At 39.1% G+C, this 21,645-nt stretch overlaps 2 protein-coding genes across 3 annotated transcripts; one reads left to right on the top strand and one right to left on the bottom strand.

The window, feature by feature from the left end:
- Nucleotides 1–8,810: 8,810 nt before the first annotated feature.
- On the top strand, nucleotides 8,811–12,484 carry FAM69A (family with sequence similarity 69, member A). Of its 2 annotated transcripts, XM_010023968.1 has the most exons (4): nucleotides 8,811–8,941; nucleotides 9,227–9,334; nucleotides 10,109–10,285; nucleotides 11,544–12,484. In XM_010023968.1, exons 1-4 carry the CDS (start codon nucleotides 8,822–8,824, stop codon nucleotides 12,354–12,356), a joined length of 1,218 nt encoding a protein of 405 aa, XP_010022270.1. In that variant the 5' UTR covers nucleotides 8,811–8,821; the 3' UTR covers nucleotides 12,357–12,484. The 2 variants fall into 2 exon arrangements, with proteins under 2 accessions (XP_010022270.1, XP_010022277.1); XM_010023975.1 differs by lacking the exon at nucleotides 10,109–10,285 and having other exon boundaries at nucleotides 8,816–8,941.
- Nucleotides 12,485–15,100: 2,616 nt separating this feature from the next.
- RPL5 (ribosomal protein L5) lies at nucleotides 15,101–21,504 on the bottom strand (the record flags this gene model as incomplete). The annotated part of the gene is made up of 7 exons (XM_010023986.1): nucleotides 15,101–15,260; nucleotides 15,898–15,986; nucleotides 17,660–17,837; nucleotides 18,786–18,988; nucleotides 19,546–19,680; nucleotides 21,221–21,336; nucleotides 21,435–21,504. Coding segments are annotated over 7 exons (891 nt in total), but the record flags the coding sequence as incomplete, so codon positions are not given.
- Between the last annotated feature and the right edge of the window lie 141 nt (nucleotides 21,505–21,645).

Below are 21,645 nucleotides of genomic sequence, written 5' to 3'. Positions count from 1 at the left end.
GAGCGGCCCGCGCTGCTGGACCTGTTACGCGGCCGTCGGCCCCCTCGGGCTTTCCAGCTGAGCAGCTACACGTTGCCAGGGCCCGGAGGAACTGTGAGGCTTCTCTCCACGTGTCCTTCCTTTACACCTGTGGCCGGTGCTGTGAACATCCATCCCATCCGGGGATGGAATAGAGTTTGCATGAGCAGACTCGTTTATTTCACGAGTCCAGAAAGAATCAGTGTCGGGCACTTTCCCTTTGCTGTCGAGTAGTTAGTAGCTCCATGCATTTGTGCACGCGTTCATAGCCGCACTTTTGCGTTTACATACACAGGTACACGTTTGTATTAGTTAAGCTGCCTTTGTAAGGATGCTTCGGTTGAAAGCGCTGTGGCTGTCATGTAGCAGGACGCTCTACGGTGAAATGTTAGTTACGACACTGTGGTACATTAGAGCGTTATTCTTTGGGATTCCTTTTCATCTGTTGCATTATATTAACTAAACTGAGCATTTGTTGAGTTGGAGAGGATAAATAAAATGTTCCCTTACATACGCGTCCTGGGTTCAGATACAGCAGTCATTTTTTTCTCCTTCTTAGTAGCTGGTGCAGTGCTGTGTTTGTGACACATGCTACTTATGTGTTTGTCATCTGTTGATATCTTATGGACTGCTTTGTGATCAACAGATTAAAAAATGTCAGCTTCATCCTGATGCATTTTGAAGTCTTGAATGTTTTAATTCCTCCTTGTCTGGAACTTTTACCATCTTGTTCTCCTTTTGGAAGTTCCTGAAATAGTATCTAACATTTAAGAAGTGTACAGATATGGGTACAATCTTACCTTTTTTAGTATTAGTTTTATAGTGTGTATCTGGGTCAGTATCACATTAACTGATAGACCAGAAAATATTCCTCTCAGTCTGTTACTGAAGTAGACACTTGTACAGTATTTGGATTTCCGTAGCAGTAAGCCTCTGATAAAAATGAAGATAATTCATAATCTACATACCACCTTTCAAATTAGGATTCTCCAGAATGTTTTTGCCTTGGTAAGTCAGTGATCATTATGTGGTGATGTCTGATAACATTCTTCTCCATTCTTCTTGTCAACATTTACTTTAAGGCCTTTTAAGCAAAATGTTCTTTCAAAATCTGCTGCAAAACAGGAAAACAACAACAGCAAAATCATTGATTAGAAAAGCCAAAGTAGTTAAATATTTGCTTCTATTGCGGACTGAAAAAATATTTCTGACTCTGCTTTTTTATACTTTCTTACAGCTCCATGTAAATATTATACAGATTTGGGTTAGAAAATCTAGTAGCGGCTTTGTCAGCATCAACACATTTGTCTGTGTTAGACAGTGAATGTATGTTGGTATTTGATACATCCATAGAATGGCAGCAAGCTATCAATATATTGACTTTTCCTGTCACTGTGTGTTACTGGTACATGACAAATGTGGCCATGTTTTAGATCTACTAATTGCTGAGTGCTTTATTGAGATTTGTCTCCAAAGAAGCCAATGTTCTCTAAGTAAATGGTAGCTGTCAGCTCACTTAGGTGTAGCTGCAAGCAAGATAGAAAGGTGTGTGTAGCACTGCTATGCACTATTTCAAGTAGCACACTAGGGAAGACGGTTGTACAATGGAAGGTATTCCTGAGTGACTTCCAGATGATGTTGGCTGGTGTTCCAGATCGTTTGAAAACTGTGTTGTGAAGTGAGCTGATAGAACATCAGGTTCTGCAAGACAGAGCTTAATACCTGCTCTAGCTTTCTTGCTGTAAGAGGAAAAGGATGCTGAGAGTTGGTTTGCAACTGACACTCTGTGGCAAATGTATTTTTCTTCTTATTTATTTATTTAATTTAATTTACATGTTCTTAGCCAGAAGGATGTGCTGCCAAGTGTCAGCTTATGTAAAAGGAGTAGGGTGAACTCTTGGATATTGCACTTAAGCCCAAAACGTAGTGGTTAGGGACTTACAGAGACTGTGTTTCACCACAAAGCAGTAATTCTGAGGTGCATAGTTTTCCCATTGCTTAGGCTGCAAGTCATGTAATAATAGAAAACAAAACAAACCAAAGAAGTCAGATCTGACAAATTTTTAAATGCTACTAAATACCACCAAAGTACAATTAGATTTTTGTTTTTAATAGGATCTTACAGTTGGGCGGTTAACATTGTTCACATTTTACCAGCAGAGGTTAGCGTCCCAGATTTGGGAGACATTGTCCTGAAGTTCCTTCTGATAGCTGTAGTTAGCAATTGCATCACGAGGCTGAGGGAAAGCCAGCGGGATTGTGCACTACAATTACAGTTGCGTGCCTGAAAGGTTTCTGGCCTCTAGAGATTCTGGACCAAGTTTACATACTCTGTAGAGATGTCCCATGGACTTTGGTATTGTACAAGAGACTATCTGTGGTGATCTAAAGAATAAACAAGTTTTAAAGCCCTCCATAACAGGATTTTTCTATATCACCTTTTAAGGGAGAAATGTTCTGTTTTCTACCTTGGTCATTGTTTTATTTCAAAAGATATTTCCAACTCTGTTTACTGGGTTTGATTACTCAGGATACAAATAGACACCTGCATAATGTTAACCATGCACTGTCTGCTCGTAAAAGATGTGAATATTTCCAGTACGTGGCATCCACGGCAGCATGGGCTAATGATCTCAGACATCATGTCAGCCTACCTGAAATGCATCCTATGATCCATGAACCAACCCAAACAGAGAACAAAGCAGGGTTTTTTACACAATCAGCCTACAACTTTTGTTTGTTTGCTCTTTCCCATTGCTCATATGTAAAACAAATGGAGTGAGCAGCTCTCATTTGGAGAGGATTAGTGCAGTATGGTTATGTGGAATACTTTGCAGGATTAAGCTCTCTGTGCTATTCAACAAAGAAACACTTTCATACTCTTTAACCATAAAAACATTTTGAATAAAAAAGTACACTTACCAAAACCTGGCACATTATGCTGCATTTTGATCTGCTGCTCTCCATATGCTTTGGAGCACATCCAGGCTTGAGTTTTGCCAGAAGTAGGTTTTCCAGTTCTGTTTCAGGGGATGAATGCCTACTTCTTATTCAATGCACGTGACTTAGTAGAATATCCAAGTGATGGAAGAAGTTGACTCTGTAGTATCCTTTCAAGCATTACAAGTGCTTTCCTTCATTCTTGTGTTCTCTGGTTCCTGTTTAAAAGTCTTGATGGAAGAGTGGAGCAGAAGAGAGAAATCCTGTTTCCTGGTTTTGAACAATTTCTTCCTTTTTTTAATTATTTGGAACTCTCAGTTCTTCTGTTGCTCAGAGTATGTTGTTATTAAAGGTTTCCTACCAGTTTGTCACAATTCCAAATCAAGTCTGTCTGTACGTATTGCTTCCTAATCTCTGTCTGGGACTTCTTGCTCAGGGAAGTGTTCAAATGGTCTGCAGAACATACGTGCAGGAGATATGCTGTATTCAGGGTGCATTAGCACATGTGTGACCTAACCAGGCTCAGTAAATCTCTGCCCCTGCTGCATTAGTACAGCATGTGCACATCAGTTCTGATGCTTTGTAGGTCAGGTGGACTAAGTGTGTCTACACTCACAGACCAGTTCTGGGAATGGAAGTTTGATGGGGAGAATGTATGGGGAGGGATCACATAAGGATCGTGCCTTTTGTGGAATGTGATAAGGAAGTCCATATTAGAAAAGGAATTCCCTTTGAATCAAAGAGAGTGGAACTTGTGGTCTTCTGCAAGCAGAGGTATATATGCTCTTGTCCATGCCCTGAACTGGCAGGTTGTCAGTCTTCTGCAAGTCAAAAGCTATGCGACTGCATTGGCACAACGCTGAGCCCAAAATAAATCTAGCTTCTCTGGAACTTCCTGCCAAGTATATGATGTAGTCAGATGGCATTTGGGGAGGATTTTCTGTCCCAAACACATTCTCTTTCTGCCTGAGGAGGAGGACAAATTTGGATAAATGCACGTGTACAGTATTCTCTCCTGTACTATGAATATGGTCAATACTCTGCAGTGGTCCTGAGGCCTGCAGACCTCTGATGGTCTCTGAGATTGTGCAAAACGGTATGCATTTAATAAAAAATTGCACTAAATAGCACTTTGATTTAAAGTTTAGTATTATAAAGGTTTGTGGAAGGAGTCAGCAAGAAACTTTGAGGAATGGAGAGGGTTTGTTGTCCTGGAAACTTTGGTTCCCAAACAGTTTTTATAGCTGAAACAGCTTTGCCTTGAATTGTCACATTTATTCTATTATCTTTCTCAGATGTTACCAGGAGTTTTGCATGCTATATTATTTGTATTCTACAATATTAGGATTATTAGAAATAGTTAAGAAAACCCAAACAACATAAACCTGTCACTAAAGGAAATCACTGTATCTTATTTTTCAAGTAGGTGAAGATAATCATTAGCACTTACTTGCTGTAATTCCTGATTCATAGGAGCTTCCTCTTACGTATGTGTGGGGAAATACTGAAGAAAGTTGATTTATTGGAAGTTTCAGTGATCCTATTTTAAGAGCAGACATTTTGTAGAGAAGAGTCTTGTGACAGGCTTTAGGAAGACCATTGTCAGAATTGTCCGTAGAAATGAGGATGTGATAAAACCATTTTTAGTTCTCCCCATAGGTGTTCTGCAGTATTCTGTGAAGGCCTGGGTAATCAAATGGTTATGAACAGTTCACTGCTAAAAACAAAAGTAAAATTGAAAGAAAGCAACTACTTTTTTTGGTCTTTGCTATTCAAACTGCCCCAAGCCTCCTGCTCTCCCCAGACTTACTTTCCAGACTGACTGCAGCCGTGGAACAATAATCTTTAATATATTTGCATTTAGTATCTGTAAGTGACATTTGTGTTCTTCTTGTGGTTGCTTGTTCATAATAATCTGCAACCTGTGGGGGTTTTTTGTGAAGTTTTATGAGCTTGTCTCACACAGATGTTGCTCAAATCACGAGAACTGTCTGCCATTGTATTTGGTATCCTTTGGTACTCTTGGGTAGAATTCACATGATAGAAGAAGTTCTCATGTTACTTTGAATCTCTGAAAGTGTGTGTGATGGAGTTAGAGATCCAGATTTGGCTTCTGTAAGCTAGAAAGCCCTAGATAACATGCTGGTATGTTGAAGTAAACATAACCAGGAACTCTGCACTGATGCAGTTCTTGTCGTGGATAGTTTTCATGTGTGGTATTGGGTATCCAGATGTGGAATGTATTTCAAATTGTGATAGTTTCTGGCAAATCACACTTCTCTTTGGAGAAATAAAACTATAAATTGCATTTAAGAGAAAGCATTTAAAGTTGCCAGAAGGCTTAGTGCTTATCAGAAGAAAGGAGATATCTTGCTATAGCTTCAGCCTTGATTTGATTACTTTGGTTTGAGACAGTATCCATTTTATACTAACAACAACGACAATTTCCCCTTATGTTCCTCGTTTCCCAACTTGCATAACAGAACTTGAAGGAAATACTTGGAATGCAATGTAGGATGCTGTGTGGGGTGAACTTGGACTTAGACCACATGAATAGATCCCCATACCCAGCCCCACGATGGTAAATATTGATGTTCATGCATGTGTTTCTTTGGCACAGGATCTTAGCATTGTTGAGATGTAAGTTAAGTTCTTTTATAGTGTAAGAATAAATACTCTGGATGTGGTTTGTTTATAGAGAGCAGTCTTGACAAGGAAAAAAGCAGGAAATGAATTGAATACACTTTGAGTTAATTTGATCCCCACCCCAAGATTTGCATAGTCGGTCCTGCTCTTGTGTTGCAGCCTGCCCTTTTGTAGCTAAAAGGAGACAGCCATGAACTTGAACGTTTTAAAAGAATTAATTATGCTGCTTACACTGGAAACAATTTCAAACTTACTTTTAACTTTCTGAAGCAATAGTACCTAGGCTTATCGGAAGCATGGGACCTATAGGGAAGTGTTTCTTTCAAGTATGTGGAGGGGGTATGTGAAGATACAGGGTAACTTCTGATAGGTTTCAATAAGAGTTAATTTGAAGAAATGCAATTAAACTCCATAAATGAAAGACACTTGAAGATTAAAGTACACGAGATGGCAGAAAAAGCACCCAGCTTTGCTACTGAATTCTCAAATGCCTTTCCTGGGATAGTCCAAGATGCTCCTCTGATCCCATGCTCTGTTAGTTTACTATACATACAGCTAAAGTGGTAGAGTGAGCATGCCCCCCCCCGCATACCTTAGCTGCTCCAGCTCACTGTTTGACTACTGGAAACTTCCAGGTAAAATCTTGTTTAATGAAGAAGATGATTCTCAGAGTATGAGACCTGTCCATGTTTGCTTCTACAGACCTGCGCTATGTGGTGGTAACCTTCAACAGATGATTTGGGCAAGTGTGTGGAAGTGGGAATACTGGGCAGCAGTTTGCTCAGTTGACTAGAAGTCAATCCTGACAAAAAGATGAGTCCAAAACCTGAATGAATATGCCTTTGTTGCATAGTTATCAATAATGGAGTCTGATCTGATGTTATCAATAATGGAGTCTGATCTGATGTTATCAAAATACTATGCTTTAATTACAAATCGCTTTTGTAAGTTCAGATGCTGCTGTATCTCCTTGTGCTTGCAAAGGCTTGAACTAAGATTTCAGTTCTCTTCTACAGGGGATGGTGTGGGTTGTGTGACTGGGGAGTGTTTCTGAAGTCATTGGTAAAGTAGCAGTTCTCACTGCTGGGTCACGTGTAGGATGACTTCTACTGCTTTCATCAGTTCAAGTAGTGTGGTTTGCAAGAAAGTTTGTGATTCTGTATGCATGTAGGTATGGTGGTTCATCTTTTTTTAAGCTAGGAAATTGCACTAAGTCCTGCAGTTCTGTCATTTCAGTAACGTTCTTTCAATGGAAAAGGCTTATAGATGGTATTTCTCTTTTTTTTTGATGCTACCCAGCCCCTTGCTATCAGTTTTGTTTCTTGGCTGTTCTGTCCTCCCTACCCCCAGCTTCCTTATACATTTTCTAAGCTGTTTCTAGATGTGCTGTAAACCACACAGAATTACTCTCGGTCTCCTTTTTGTATTCCATCCAGTTTGTACTCATGTTGTGGATACCGTGCTTTAAAGGAAATTACATGTTACTCCAACTAAGGTCTTTGTGGCTCTGAGGAAAATAGCAGAAATTATTCCTGTCTTACAACACTCTCAACCAGTTCTCCTTTGATGGTATTATGTTGAAGGAACGATCTAGTCAAGATTTATCACCAGAATAAAAGCAGTTAGTTGTATCTATCTCTTTGTTTAACTATGCAGTTTTAAGATCAAGTCAAGTGAGTGTGTGTGAAGGAGGGAAGGAATAGGGATGCATAGCTGAGGCACGCAGCGGGACCACAGCTGCATGGATTGGAATCACCTTTGGGTGTTTTGGAACTGACCTTTCTTGGATCGTTTCTTCGAAGATAAAAGGGTGTAACGTGTGCTGGTTGTCTGTCATGTTTTTATAAGTACTCATAAATTACTGGAGTCTCTCTAGTTAAAAAAAACCTGACGTACTTGCATCTACTCAGTTCTGTGTTTTCCCTCCATTTTAAAGCTGTTTAATATTGTTCATCCTGTTGCCATCTTTTGGAACCCATTTCTCTCCTCTCCCAGGTCTCTCTCCATAAGCTTTCCAAACTTTCAGCTCATGGCTGAGAGTTTACTCTGAAGTAGCGTCATGTTTCCCATTTTATTTTTCTCAGCTTATCTCTTGATTGGTCACAATCAAATATTTGCTTAGTTTCATAAAAGTTGTCCTGGAATCAGAAATCCTTAAACATAGACCAGATGCAAATGTCTCTACTTGTCTGTTTAACACTGTCCTGTTGCTAACCTCAGCCCTGATTTGGAGGCAACAAGGGTATGAGGCATTTAAAGCTCCTGCTTCCAGAAAGATCACTTCTCCAAAGTGTATCTGTCAGAGACTTCTAGCAGCGACATAGCGATGCCTGTGATGAGCTTTCAGTCACCAGTGGTTAAGAAAGCTTTTTATTTTGAAGAAAATGTGATCTAAATCAACAACTTGGGCTGAAGTATTTATTTGGCACTGATAATTTCTTTTTTCTCTTACCAAAGCAAGTTCTTCTGGAGGAAAAAGGTAGCATGTTTGGGATATATATTTTATGCTCTCACTCTTTGATGGCATCTATTTGTAGGTATTGGTGAAGATGAGCATACTAACAGAAATGGATCTCATACTGACCCATGCACTTTCCTTGTATCCTGTTGCTAAAGCTAATTATGACTTTCTAATTCTTTTCTAATCCTGATGTATGAAAACCAAAGAGTTAGCACAGCAGACTGAGAGGAGGGAAAAACCGTATCAAAATGTGCCTCCTCCCTTACAAGGCACTTAGCTGTCCCTTAATTCTTCATTTAGAAATACTTTTTTTCCTCTGTCCCTAGTGAAAAAAGTAAAAGTGAGGCCACAGAAGCAGCAGGAAAGTCTTGCATACAGTCATGGGCAAGACCACTGAAGGCAAGGCTAGTACAGAGGAATTTTACTTGCATAATTAAATGGTGTCCTTTCAAGGAAGGATAATTTCGATCAAACTGGTTCTTGCAGCCAGGCTGGCCCTATGAGGATCTAGCACCTATTTATTTATATCTTGATTTTTCTCCTACCTTCGTAAGTCAAACTGACCTCCCCTGTCAGTTTTGCTCACTGAAGGAAGCAAATGTTCCAAGTAATGCAGTCTGCTTATTTTATGACTGTGGAAGTTAGAATCTTAAAGGTGAAATAGTAAATCATGTTTGTTCTTACCATTCTGACTATTGCTGAATGAATTACCAAGAATGTTCTCTCTTTTGTGTCCTCTAGGTACGTTTCTCATATATGCGGATGAAGTATCTTTTCATCTCTTGGTTAGTAGTATTTGTTGGCAGCTGGGTTACATATGTTCAGTACTCCACCTACACAGAACTATGCAGAGGACATGACTGTAGGAAAATAATAGTAAGTATATTTAGAATAGCTTTCTTAAGTGTTTGTCCTGAGTAATTCCACAGCCAATTCAGCCAGTGCAACATGTAAATTAATCTAATTCTGATATTCCATCATGTTGAAGATCACATATTCAATGACAGATAAAAGCAGTTGTGTTTCTTAACCTCGTTTGGTATGGGGTTATCAAAATTGTTTTCTTACGTTTTTCTTTCAAGAGTCAGTGTTGAGAGAGATGCAGTTGTTGCCTCCTTTCCTGGGCAATTTGTTAAATATTTTTTTCCCTGTTTGTTGCAGTGTGATAAATACAAGACTGGAGTTATTGATGGGTCAGCATGCAGCAGTCTTTGTGCTAAAGAAACACTGTATTTTGGAAAATGTTTGTCAACAAAGCCCAATAACCAGGTAAGGCTTTACTCATCCAACCTGGTTTTATCATTTCCCACTGAAATATCATGGTCTGGACATCAAGTAGAGCTTTGTGTCAGCAAGCTGTATCTGTTTAATACAGATAATTTCAAACTTTATTTGCTGTGACATGCAAGCATGTTTTTTTTAATGTATATATATGTACGTGTATATAATATACCTCTATATAGAATATGTTTTTAATAACACAGTATATATAATATGCACATATATATAATATACTGTATATAATATGATATATTGTTCTGATATGTAGGTGGGTATATTACAATTTTATAATACATATATATTTTAGAAACACATATACATAAAAAATACACTTTTTGACTATACTTTTGTATGAACATGAATATATATGTGTATATATATACACATATATATGGATTTCTGTGCATGTATATATGAGTAACTATACTTTTGTATAGTGTACTACGATTCTGCTATCCTGCTTCCCAAATAGACACAGCAGCCTCTTAACAACCTAGGCATATTTCTACTATGGTAGTAATGCCAAGAAACTGTTTATCAAGCTGTCTCTGTGTTTTCTCACTGTAGTGTCTCTTACATACCTTCAGGAGTGTGTTGTATTTGAAGTTGCCATTGTTTGAATGTGCTCTGGGCATTGTCTGTAGACAGGCCTCAGTTTTCTGTGTTGCTACTTGACTCTTGAAGCAGTGGTTGGAGTACAGGTGGTCTTTAGATGAGGGACTTCTACAGGTTTTTTACCTTTTCCCCTCTTTTCCTGCATAGATGTATTTAGGAATCTGGGGAAATCTGCAAGGTGTTATAAAATGCCAGATGGAAGAAGCTGCTCAGCTTGATCTTGGTACTGACCCAGAACCAAGGAAGGAAATAGTCCTATTTGATAAACCAACAAGAGGAACCACTGTTGAGAAATTCAAAGAAATGGTATATAGTCTTTTTAAGGTAAGTACATGTTTGTTTAGTCTATTTTGACATAAAGCTTTATTTTCCTGCAGCTGGAGAGAATACCTTATTGTATGAGCCTTGTTCAAGTGCATATTAGAAAGATAATCAGCACAAAAACAGTTTTTCCCAGAGGTGTTTATCTCAAAGGTTGAAGTAATTAATAATCAGGTTTTTTTCCTTACTACTTAACAGATGGAACCTGGCATGCATCATTCATGTCTACAGATTTCACTTGTATTTGCATAGAAATACAAGTGTGGTAAAAATATGGTTTTGTTTGGGGTTTTTCTTGCTGCTTTTGGGGTTACGGTAACCAAGTAGAAAGCCTGAAGTACAATTTGAAAACTGTCTGTGCTTGGGAAGAGTGAGTATGTTAACTGAGCAGCGGGAATCTCTCTAACCAGAACGACCAGCCATACTTCTCCCAGTTCTTTCTGTGTTACACTAATGTGAAACATCTTTCTAGTGCCTTATTGCAACCCCAGAATTTTTGTAACTCAGCACTTTTAGTGCTTTGATGTCTCTGATGATGGAAATAATGCTGTTCTAGCTGAGGTACACGTGTACATATGCACACATATGTAACACTGTGTAAAGCTGATGACAGTTTTTGTATATTACAGTAGCTTTGTCTCTTAAGAATGGGTGAACAGCAGGCGTTTTAATTTTTTTGGAGAATTTGGGAAAGCTTATCTTGCCTTTCTCCGTGCATTGGTGGTAGTTGAAAATGCAATGGCTTCTTTCTCTGTACTGATACAATGGAGGTCATTGTATCAAATAATGATATTAAAGATTTCAGTACACTTATCCTATGGGATTTGTACCCAGTGTGTCCTGGTACTTTTATAGTTGGCCATTATGTAGTTAAGATTTAATCATCTGAAAACTCAACCTGATCTAAAGATTGGAATTCTACATACTTTTTCTAAGAGAATATTTAACAAGCTACTTGATACAGTTTTTCTAAAGACTGCCCTGCAAGAACAGTGTTTGAATTCTAATGTTTGCATTTTGAAATGCACAGAACACTAGCACCTTCAGAAGATCATATACTTGATGCCTTTGAAAACAGAACAAAAAGGATGCTCTTAAGGGATGTGATAGTAAGTCCTGTAACATCTATAACCAATGGAAACTAGAACATAAGGTACCCTACCGTACTATCCGTAGGAGTAGAAAGACAGGAGGTAGAATGACAAGTGGATTGGTGGTAGTTAATGAAATCATATTTATCTTTTTCATTTGTTGCTTTCAGGCCAAATTGGGTGAACAAGGAAATCTTTCAGAACTGGTTAATCTCATCCTCTCTTTTGCTGATGGAAACAAAGATGGTAGAGTTTCTTTGCCAGAGGCGAAATCTGCATGGGCACTGCTGCAGCTAGATGAGTTTCTATTAATGGTGATCTTGCAGGATAAAGAACATACTCCCAAGTTGATGGGGTTTTGTGGGAATCTCTATGTGACCGAAAGAGTTGAATATACCTCTCTCTATGGAATCAGCCTTCCGTGGATTATAGAACTTTTCATTCCTTCTGGCTTCAGAAGAAGCATGGACCAGTGGTTTACTCCATCATGGCCAAGAAAGGCAAAAATAGCCATAGGGCTTTTAGAATTTGTGGAAGATATTTTTCATGGACCTTATGGAAACTTTCTTATGTGCGATACAAGTGCCAAAAACTTGGGATATAATGATAAATACGATTTGAAAATGATAGACATGAGGAAAATTGTGCCAGAAATGAACCTGAAGGAAATAATTAAAGATCGCCAGTGTGAATCAGACTTAGACTGTATTTATGGTACAGACTGTAGAACTCTATGTGACCAAAGCAAAATGAGATGTACCACAGAAGTAATTCAGCCAAACTTGGCAAAAGCCTGCCAGCTACTTAAAGACTATCTGCTTCGTGGTGCTCCTTCTGATATCCATGAAGAACTAGAAAAACAATTGTACTTGTGTATTGCCCTGAAAGTCACAGCAAATCAGATGGAGATGGAGCATTCCTTAATACTCAATAACTTAAAAACTTTACTGTGGAAGAAAATTTCCCATACAAATGATTCTTAGCTTCTCTACCAGCAGAAGAGAATCGATGCCTGCCACTAGAGTGGCCTCTACCCATTTGGTAAAAACTCAGCATTTTTAAAAGATGGTTCTTTATTCAGATTTCATTAAAGGCTCTTTAATTCTTGCCCTTCAGTCAGTACCTTGTGACAGGGCTTCTCAAAGAGGGAACATGCCACTGAATGATCTGGTGTTCCAGTGCTGTGTTATGGAAGCAAAATCCCTGCATGCTTGACTGTTCTGTGCACTTTGTCAGATCTTGAACAGGATGAAAGTATTCACTGTGCCACCACATCAACTGATGGAACGTCTTAGGATCCCGTGAAAACCATTGCTCGCTTGTGAATACCCGCAAAAGAAAGGTCGTTATCCCAAGCAGTTTGATGAAGAACCACCACTACTGCAAATAACGTGTCTTGAGTCCAAGCTGCTGTTGTGGATAAACTGAACTGTGAGATTGACGTTTACTAATACTTTGGCATGGCAGAATTTGCACATTAGTAATTTTTAAACTGTGGAAAATTAGTTTTCTTCTAAGACTGACAGGTTATGAGAGTTAAATCAGATTCTGTTTACACCTTGTTACCTCATGCTTGCATCTTGAATGTTTAAGTAGTTCAACACTTCTTAAGCCCTTATATAGTTATATATGTTGGGAGCCAAGAATTTTAGAGTATGTTATTTCTTAAACTCATCTATGTAAACTAACAGCAGTATCAGCATCTGTTTCTAAACCTGTGTTGTACCTCATCTGAAACCTTTGACCCAAATTAAGCTGTAGCAAATACTGAAAATTACGGAGTTTGTGGAATAAGCTATCATATGAGAACTAAAGTTAATTAATTTTTTAAAATACTGATAGCAGAAATGTCCAGACAATGAAAAAAGGAAGGTTGCATAGCATAGGACATGTGGAACAAGTAGTAGTTGTGAATAGTCTTGACTCTTCACTGTCCCTCCAAATTTAGCTACAGACCCGCACTTAGGTCTCCTGAACTATTGCAGGAAGTATGGAAGCTAGAGCTAACCTGTAGTACAGAAACTGGATTGTCCAGAATCATGGAACATTGCTTAAATGTTCCACCTCATATTCCTAGCTCATACCAAGCTCTAGTATGTTACTATTCCTTTTTTCTAGGAGCACCTATGAGTCGCTGTTAGGTCTCAAGTCAGAAGTAAATAAACACCATCTGATCCTGGCACTCCCCATGGCATGACCACTGTACCACCTTTAATCTGCATCCCTGTTGTTTCTCAGATTCACATCTATGTTTACAATTTTGCAGAATTGGGTGTTCATAAAACACCTTAATACACTGCTCAAAAATACTGTTAATGTTTAATTTGTAAGTGGTTTAGGTATGAAGTAGTTCAATCGTTAATGATTTTAATGGCAGTTGTCCATATCCTTCTAAGTGCTGGCTCCTTCATTCATTTTCAGCAGAGGTAAGCAGGACAAGTTTTATTTGAATATTTGAAAGGTTGTTAATTGGTTTTAGGTATCCTTTATTAAATGCATTCTTTGAATGATTAAACTGAAGTACAGGACCAACAAAGTCATTTCTCATTCCATATGTAATAGTATGCAGCTTGGGTTGTGTACTGGTTTGTAAACATCAGCTTTTTAGTTTAAGAATTAATCTGCTAGTTACTGTCTTTAACTTAATGTCCTCCAACCACAAGCTATAAACTATTTGTAGCCAGCAATGCACTCAAGTGGCCATGTTCTTGGTGGAAAGATCTAATTGCTACTGGGTTTTGGGCAGAGATTATTGAATCCAAACTGTTGGGTATTTTAAACAACTGGAAAACATGTTTTAATAGTGGTTTGTGGTACAGAACCTTCATTTTTATTGCTGTTGCATCAAGTTGGAGCTTTCATTGGAAAAAAATACATTGTTTACAATATATCACAGGCCTCCTTTTCTCTTTCAATAGCAGTACTTACCATCTATCAGCATCTTAAAGCAACACATTCCTCCATGTAGCCTACTTGACTCATATTTTAACTGTGCAAGCAACTTCAGTAAGTCTCATGGGAAACAAATAAGTAAGTGCCTATGAAATTAAGAAGAAAATAAGGGATAGGGGCAAGTCACAGCCTCTGTAACTAAGCATGTATATGCAACTTGAAAGTGAATTCTCTTGTCTAAACACTACATCATGTGAAGTATTCAGCTTAAGACAGTACTTGTTTCAGTAGCAGCCAGAGCTTAGAGCTGAGTGTGTCAAAGTACTTACTTTAGTTACTGGAGGAAGCTTAAATACTTCAATTAGACATCTATTCCTCTATCAGCTAGTTCAGTCACAGTAGGCAAAGTGTTGCTGTTTGTGTTCCTGAAGGCCTACGGCTGCCTTTGGGCAGAGGTTTTAGCACCTGTTGTGAGTACTCCTGCTTTTTTCCTAAGCTCCATAGAGATTCCTCCATAACACCAAGTACGCTGAAAGAAAAATGGTGAAGGACATGTAAAGACTTAAAAATTTATGACATTTTTGTAGTTAGAAGCAGCTATTTCTTTTTCTCAGTCTCTGATACTAGTCACACTAGAAATTAATCACATGGATTTCCCCTTCATGGGGATGATTCTAATGCAGCAGCCTTAGTGTTACAAGTCTGTTGCCTCTCCTCTGTGAAGGAGTTCAATTTATAAGGGGGCAGGAGAGAAGCCTACTTAAAGCTACAGCGTATCTGGATCCCTGTTCTGCACCTTACTAAGATACATAAATAAGCCAGTCTTGCACAGCTGCTTACTCAATAAATTTATTGCCACTTTTTCCAAAGCTTCATAGCAAACTATCTAGTTGTCTTAACTATCGGCTGCACGCTCCTGGGCCCTGAGGAAGCTCGCCTTCTTCTGAGCAACACGGTCCTTCTTCTGGGCGAGGGACATCTTGGGACAGTTCCATCTGCAATGCAAGCACAACATATGATATAGCCAAGGCAGAAATAAGCAAAAAAGTGGTCAAGCAAGCTGCAGTGCACCAGAACTGTGATCAAGTATGCTGTGCTGTAACAAAGTCTCACTGCTGTAACACACAATTTCCTTATAATGATTTAAAGCTGTAGTTTGGGTACACAAGACTATGTGGTTGGACTACAGCAGTTTAACTCCTCATGAGGTAAACTCAGTCAGTACTCTTGTGACTAGAATATAGACACTGTCAAGCCCAATGCAACCACTGGGCCTTGATTTCTTTTCTCCCAGAACCCTGAGAAATCAAAATAGTTTAGTACTGACTAATCAGCCAGAGAAGTAGCTTTCCCACTGAAGACATTTAACAGCTGAAGATACACACTTAAAAGAGTTCCAGCTATTCAGGCCACAAGCATGCTCCACTTGAAAAATACTTTTATATAGTTTAGAGCTCTTAAAAGTCTAGATTCCTACTGCTAATGTTAACTCAAGACAAAGTGACAGAGAACTGTTTGTATCCTAATCTCGACTAAAACACATGAGCTTTGACATAACTGCAGTGAGAATTCACTACTTGTTTTAACAGTGTCTTTAACCGTCACATTCATGTTAAAGAGAATGAGTTTTACCTCTTTGTCTTGACTTCTCTCTTGGGTTTCTTGTCATGGACTGGATTATCCCGTATAGCAGCATGGGCTTTTTTATACATTTCTTCCATCTTAAAAAAAAAACATACATAAAAAACCCTGTTCAGTTCTCCATAGTGGTCCAGGTGTACCATGATGTTAAAAATCCAAGATACCCTGACCAGAGCATGCACTACAAAGAGGTTTCATAACAATACAGCTTGTAATTTTGCATGGTTGCCTTTAAATACTTTCCATACACTGCCACAGCATACTGAATTCCTGCTATCACTAGGATTCAATTTCAGTAGTCAAACCTGCAACTTAGACACAAACAAGAAAAAGTAATTTTATCCTTACTTTACAGTTAAGGAACCAAGGCCATAGAATTAAGTACAGACAACTCACAAGTCTCTCAAATATAGGCTATCATCTTGCAGTTGAAATACTATTTCCTCTGAAGCCTGCTTTCAGTGTCATAGCTTCCCCACACTGAAATTAAAAGGCAGTCTAGAAAGTTATTCTACCTAGAATAAAATACTTCATGTTTACTTATTATGCCAAAATTATTCCACACAAACTCTGTCATCAAACATGTTACCACCTTTCAAACCCCACTGTAGCACACATTACAAAGCTGTTCAGTAAGAGGGAAGTAGAAGCTGTGAAAGCAGCTTCAGAGTAGCAAGTCTTGCAAGAACTATGACAGTCCCTGCATTGTCCCCAAGGGTGCAATAATGCTGCTCTGTCCCAAAACTAACTATGGCTCCATAACAGCACCAATGCTAAGAATACCTTTGCTGGTGGTTAATTAATATCACTAGATCCCAGATGTGAGAAGTCTTCTAGATGCATGAAGAGTTAAGTGTCTAGCTACTGCCTAAAGTCCTGGACTCACTCCATTGCAATACAAGCTATAAATATTGTTTTATTAGTAAACTAGATGAAGTTGGCATTTACAATATAACCTTACTTATTTTTTAGCAAAGTTACAAAAAGTAGCAATTAATTAAGTTTACAAAAAGAAAAAAACGAAACCAAAACCAAACCCCTCCAAGCCACATAGCAAGAAAGGGACAAAGAATATTTCCACAGCCTGAAAAATGATGCGAGAATGCTTGCTTGGAGCTTCAGAACCAGTAACTGGGGAAACCAGGCAAGAATATTGGGGGCAGCAAAACAAGCTATCCGAAAGGAGTTGGAACACTTGAAAGAAACCTTGGTAATCTTGCACATTTTCTACTATTTTGTGCAAAATACTCTGAAATAAGATTATAGTCTCTCTAGTTTCATGAGATTCCAGCTTCTACAACAGAGCTAGCTCGAGCTAGTCTATGTTCACCTGGGACACGGAATTACCTATAGGATCACAAAAATGCTAGAACAGATTGGACACAGAGCACACCCCCACAGCTGCAGAAATGACAGGCTGGGGTGTGGGATTAGGAATGAGCAGGCAGCATGTATAGAAATTTTAAGCTCATTTCTGTATCAGATAATATCCCCCCCAAAAACAGTCCAGCTTAGAATGCAGTCCTGTGAGCTTAGGTTTATAGGCAGAACATTAAGCTTCATGGCAGGAAAAAAAGATCTTCCTTTCAAAAGGTCTACAATATACTACAGAGCCCTTATATTTTCTTTGCATGGATAACATACAACATGAATCACATTATTTTACATATTAATCTTAGCTGCATTACTAGAGAAGTCTCTGCACAAGACTTAACAGCACCTCTATTAATGCACATGAACCAGAGAATCTCACCCCATCAGGTGTTAAGTTGTTCTTTATGTACTGGGAGAACTGTTTCTTGTAAGCATCTTCGTCCTCCTCCATCAGGTAACGCATATAATCTGCAACGTTTTGGCCCATGATATGCTTGCGGTGAACCTCTGCATTGAATTCTTTGCTTTCCGAGTCATACCCAGGGAAACGTTTGGTACTGTGAAACAGCATTACAGACAGATTAAGACACATTGCCAAATGCTCCAATTCAGAGGCTAAGTTGCACACAGAAATGACCAACACATCAGATTCTCCTACAGATAACTGAGGGATAGGACCCTCTAATTAGAAATTAAGAGATAAAGAAAATTAAGTGATGGAAGTTTTAAGTTAAGTTCATCTCAGCTGCCATCAGTCCCGTCTTGAAACAGTGCTGTACATCACATACACACCATGGACCAACTACAGAGTGTTCAGTCATTGGGAGTATCATCACATAGCAGCCAAGTCAGAAAAATTGCTAAATTAGTCAAGAATGAATAGAAGAGCATGGGAGAAGGGAAGAAAATACACAACAGAGCTCATATCCCCCACTGCTGCTTGTGGAAAGAAGCAGCCAACAGTAGTATGAGTGTTGGGTAACACTGCTGAGTATCTTGGTTTAGTCATTCATAGCCTATGACAGGAGTTGTCAAAACTTCTGTATAGAAATTTTAAGTGCAGGTGGACTGCTCAGACCTACTATTGCCCCGACATCTGCAGCAAGCATCAGTGCTTTTGTACCTGGTTTATACAGTTGTTTGCACTGAAATCAGTATGTACACACAACTTGCTGAACACTTAAGCCAACAGAATACTAAAGGATATTTACTTAACTGCATGCAATCACTTAGTGACCTTAAGTCAAAGCAACAAGATGGCTTTTTAGTTTCTATAAGTTTAGTAACATCTCTTGATAGCTGCAAGATTCCCAGCAGCATTCTCAGAATTGAACTTCTGGATTAAAAAACACCAATGAACAAACAACTAAAACCCACCCCAGAACCAAAGGCTACATAATCATTCCCAGGTTACTGGCACATTAAGTGACAGTGTATGTAGGCTGTCACCTACAGATGAATCTCAGGTTAATTCTAAAGGAATCCTTCCAAACAGACTAGATTACCTATGTGGGATGGACAGACCACCATCCACTGCACCCTTCAGAGCACCAAAGACTTTGTTTCCAGTGGTAGTTCTGGCAAGACCTGCATCCAGGTAGCATGTGAAAGCACCAGGCTTTCCATCCACGCTCTCCACATTATATTCATCACCAGTCACTTCAACTTGGCCTTCGTAGATCTTATCAAGGCCAAATTTATTCAGAAGCTGCAAGAACAAAAAAGGCACTTCTGAAATTCTTTCCATTTATCAATGAAATGAAGAACCATCACCACTGTAAAACACAAATCTGCAGTAAAATCTTCATATTTTAACTAATTTATTTATAAAAATAAGCATCCCATACTAAGCTTTTAACAACTACCACAGTAAGCATGTCTGAAGTTTCAACCTTTTGTTCCAACAGGTACATTAGGGAACTTAAAGACATGTTCCTGAGCTCATATGGAAAATGGATGGATGCTGTTTACATGTTTTCAAACTCTTAGAGGTACATTTCTTACATTTTCATCCTGACTCCCTCCCTCCACCAAACTTAAGTGCTGAGACTTAAGAGTGGGCTGCTGGAGTTGAACCTGTGTGCCGTCATTACTTCTCACTGTGATTTGACAGTCACAGGAGGCCATCAAATCTCTAAGGTAAAAACCAAAAGTTACTATTCAGAGAAGCCCACAGAGCCATGTATCACCACCAGCACACCACTGGAGAAAGTGGGCTTTGCCTTTGGTAAGAAAACCAGAGCAGCAGCCTGGACAGATACCTACCCTGCGTGCCATCAGCAGGCCAGTGCAGTACGCTGCTGCGTAATTGGTCAGGCCAACCTTCACACCATATTTTGGCAGCTCATGGGCATAAGCAGCACAGACAATCATGTCACCTTCGATTCTGGCATAGGCAATCTGACAAGGAAACAAGAGTTAGCGTTCTCACAAGAACTCTGGGCTTGGTTTATTGTTTCTTTGACATCTACTTGAGCTGACAGGAGTACTACAGAGGAATGTCTATACTATAGAGCACGCTGCCAAACTCTGCATGCAAGCTCAAGGGCTTGTCATTTTCTTTTAATTCTTTCTTTTTTAAAGGCATAATTAAGTCCTAAAGTACAGACATAAAGACGACAAATCTGTATTAGGCCAGAGAAAGTCCATGTCACAACTTTCATTTACCTGTCTGTACACATCAAAAGGCCAGGAAACCTTTCCAAGATTCACTATGGATGTGGATGGATCCTGTCCACTTTCTGCATAACACAGTATATAACACACCTCAGAAAGATGCAAACAGCATCTGATACAGAGTTTGTGATAACATTGTCATGACCCCCCCGCCATGGCAGGGGGTTAGAACTACATGATCTTTAAGGTCCCTTCCAACCCAAATCATTCTATGATAATAACCTTATGGAATTATTTTAGTAATGGGTCCGAGATTTTCGCCATCTCTGAAGTCTCCTGTGAGGGAGCAGTACTATCAGATACACTTCTCCTCTTCCTTTCACCTACAGAACCTTCTCCTTTCAACTCCCACACCTCCTTCCTACATCCAAAAGTTGTCCCCATTTTGCAGGATTCTCACACACTGGATAGGCACCACCTGTCAGATGTCAGCACCTGCCACCACTGACTTTTGAATTTCAAAAGATAAAACCACCTCATCAGGGTCTGAACTGACTGTAAAAACAGCCCTCACCACTGTTCTCAACAGATCATCATCCCATGAAAAAAGCAGAACAGTTAACTTTTCTAGCTGCTCCTTTTCTGAGGTTAACAATGCATACTTATAACATAGTAAACATGACTAAGTTTTTAAACTTCAAAATTCAACACATTCTGGAAACAAAACAGTAAAGCGAAGCACAGTGAGGAATGGTGCATGATGCAACACTCAACTGCGTGCTCAGTGAGGATGACCAAATGCCTACTGCTTTTATCTACCAGTCTCCTTTAGTCTCACAAGGAGAGCATCACATGGCCTCACTGCTTCACATCATCCACATGCCACCACAGGAAAAAACCTCTCAGAAGGCACCTTTAAATACAGTGAAACTGTCAGTGCAGGTTGACAGGTCAAAGTCGACCCTGCTGCCTTCAGTCAAGCACAAAGACTCTTTCATGAAGCACTTTAAATACAGCAGGAACAAAACAGGGAGAAATCCCCAAGATCTTTACTTACCTCAGCATCATCAAACCAGCAGTTTTGTATTACGAATAACCTGGCTGAAGGATGCTGACACTACTAAAACTTGTTTTGTGTCACGAATATGCTTTATTACTGAAGTTGCAGCAACATTAAAGATTGTTCTCTTCTAAGGAACTACTTTACAACATAAAAGCTGCTCAGATCAAGCTTAAAAACCCCAGCTGCTTCAGACACTCCACTCTTGCCGTTTGCTTCACACTGGGAAGGCTGGCAGGGAAGCAGCAGCACCACAGACCTTACCTGGCAAATGATGTCTCTGTTGGTAACACGCACAATCATCCTATATTTAGGGGTGTTGTACTTGTTTTTATCTTGAATTACCAAACGCTTGCGGGCATAATAATCAGTTTTTCCCTCTGAAATACAACAGTTACAGTGTGGAAAACATGCGTGAATAAACTAGAAATATTCATCAGTGACATTTAATTATACATCACAGGGAATTTAATTGTACCTCTCCTTCTCCTGAATTTCACTTGGTATCTCTTGAAGTATGCCTTATTCTTGACAACTTTCACAAACCCCTTGAATAAGAAACACGACTGGATGTTATTAACACAGAACCACGTGAGCTAAGACCATTCTAACTGTATGTCCTATGAGTAAAACCGTGCTGAAATTAGGAACAAAACAGGTTTACTTATGCATTTAAATGAAAAGCATCA

The sequence above is a fragment of the Nestor notabilis genome, unplaced genomic scaffold (genome assembly GCF_000696875.1).
Source record: "Nestor notabilis isolate BGI_N333 unplaced genomic scaffold, ASM69687v1 scaffold23100, whole genome shotgun sequence".
Lineage (NCBI taxonomy): Eukaryota > Metazoa > Chordata > Aves > Psittaciformes > Psittacidae > Nestor > Nestor notabilis.
The sequence above is the reverse complement of the archived record's forward strand: the minus strand, read 5'-3'. Positions and strand labels throughout refer to the sequence as shown.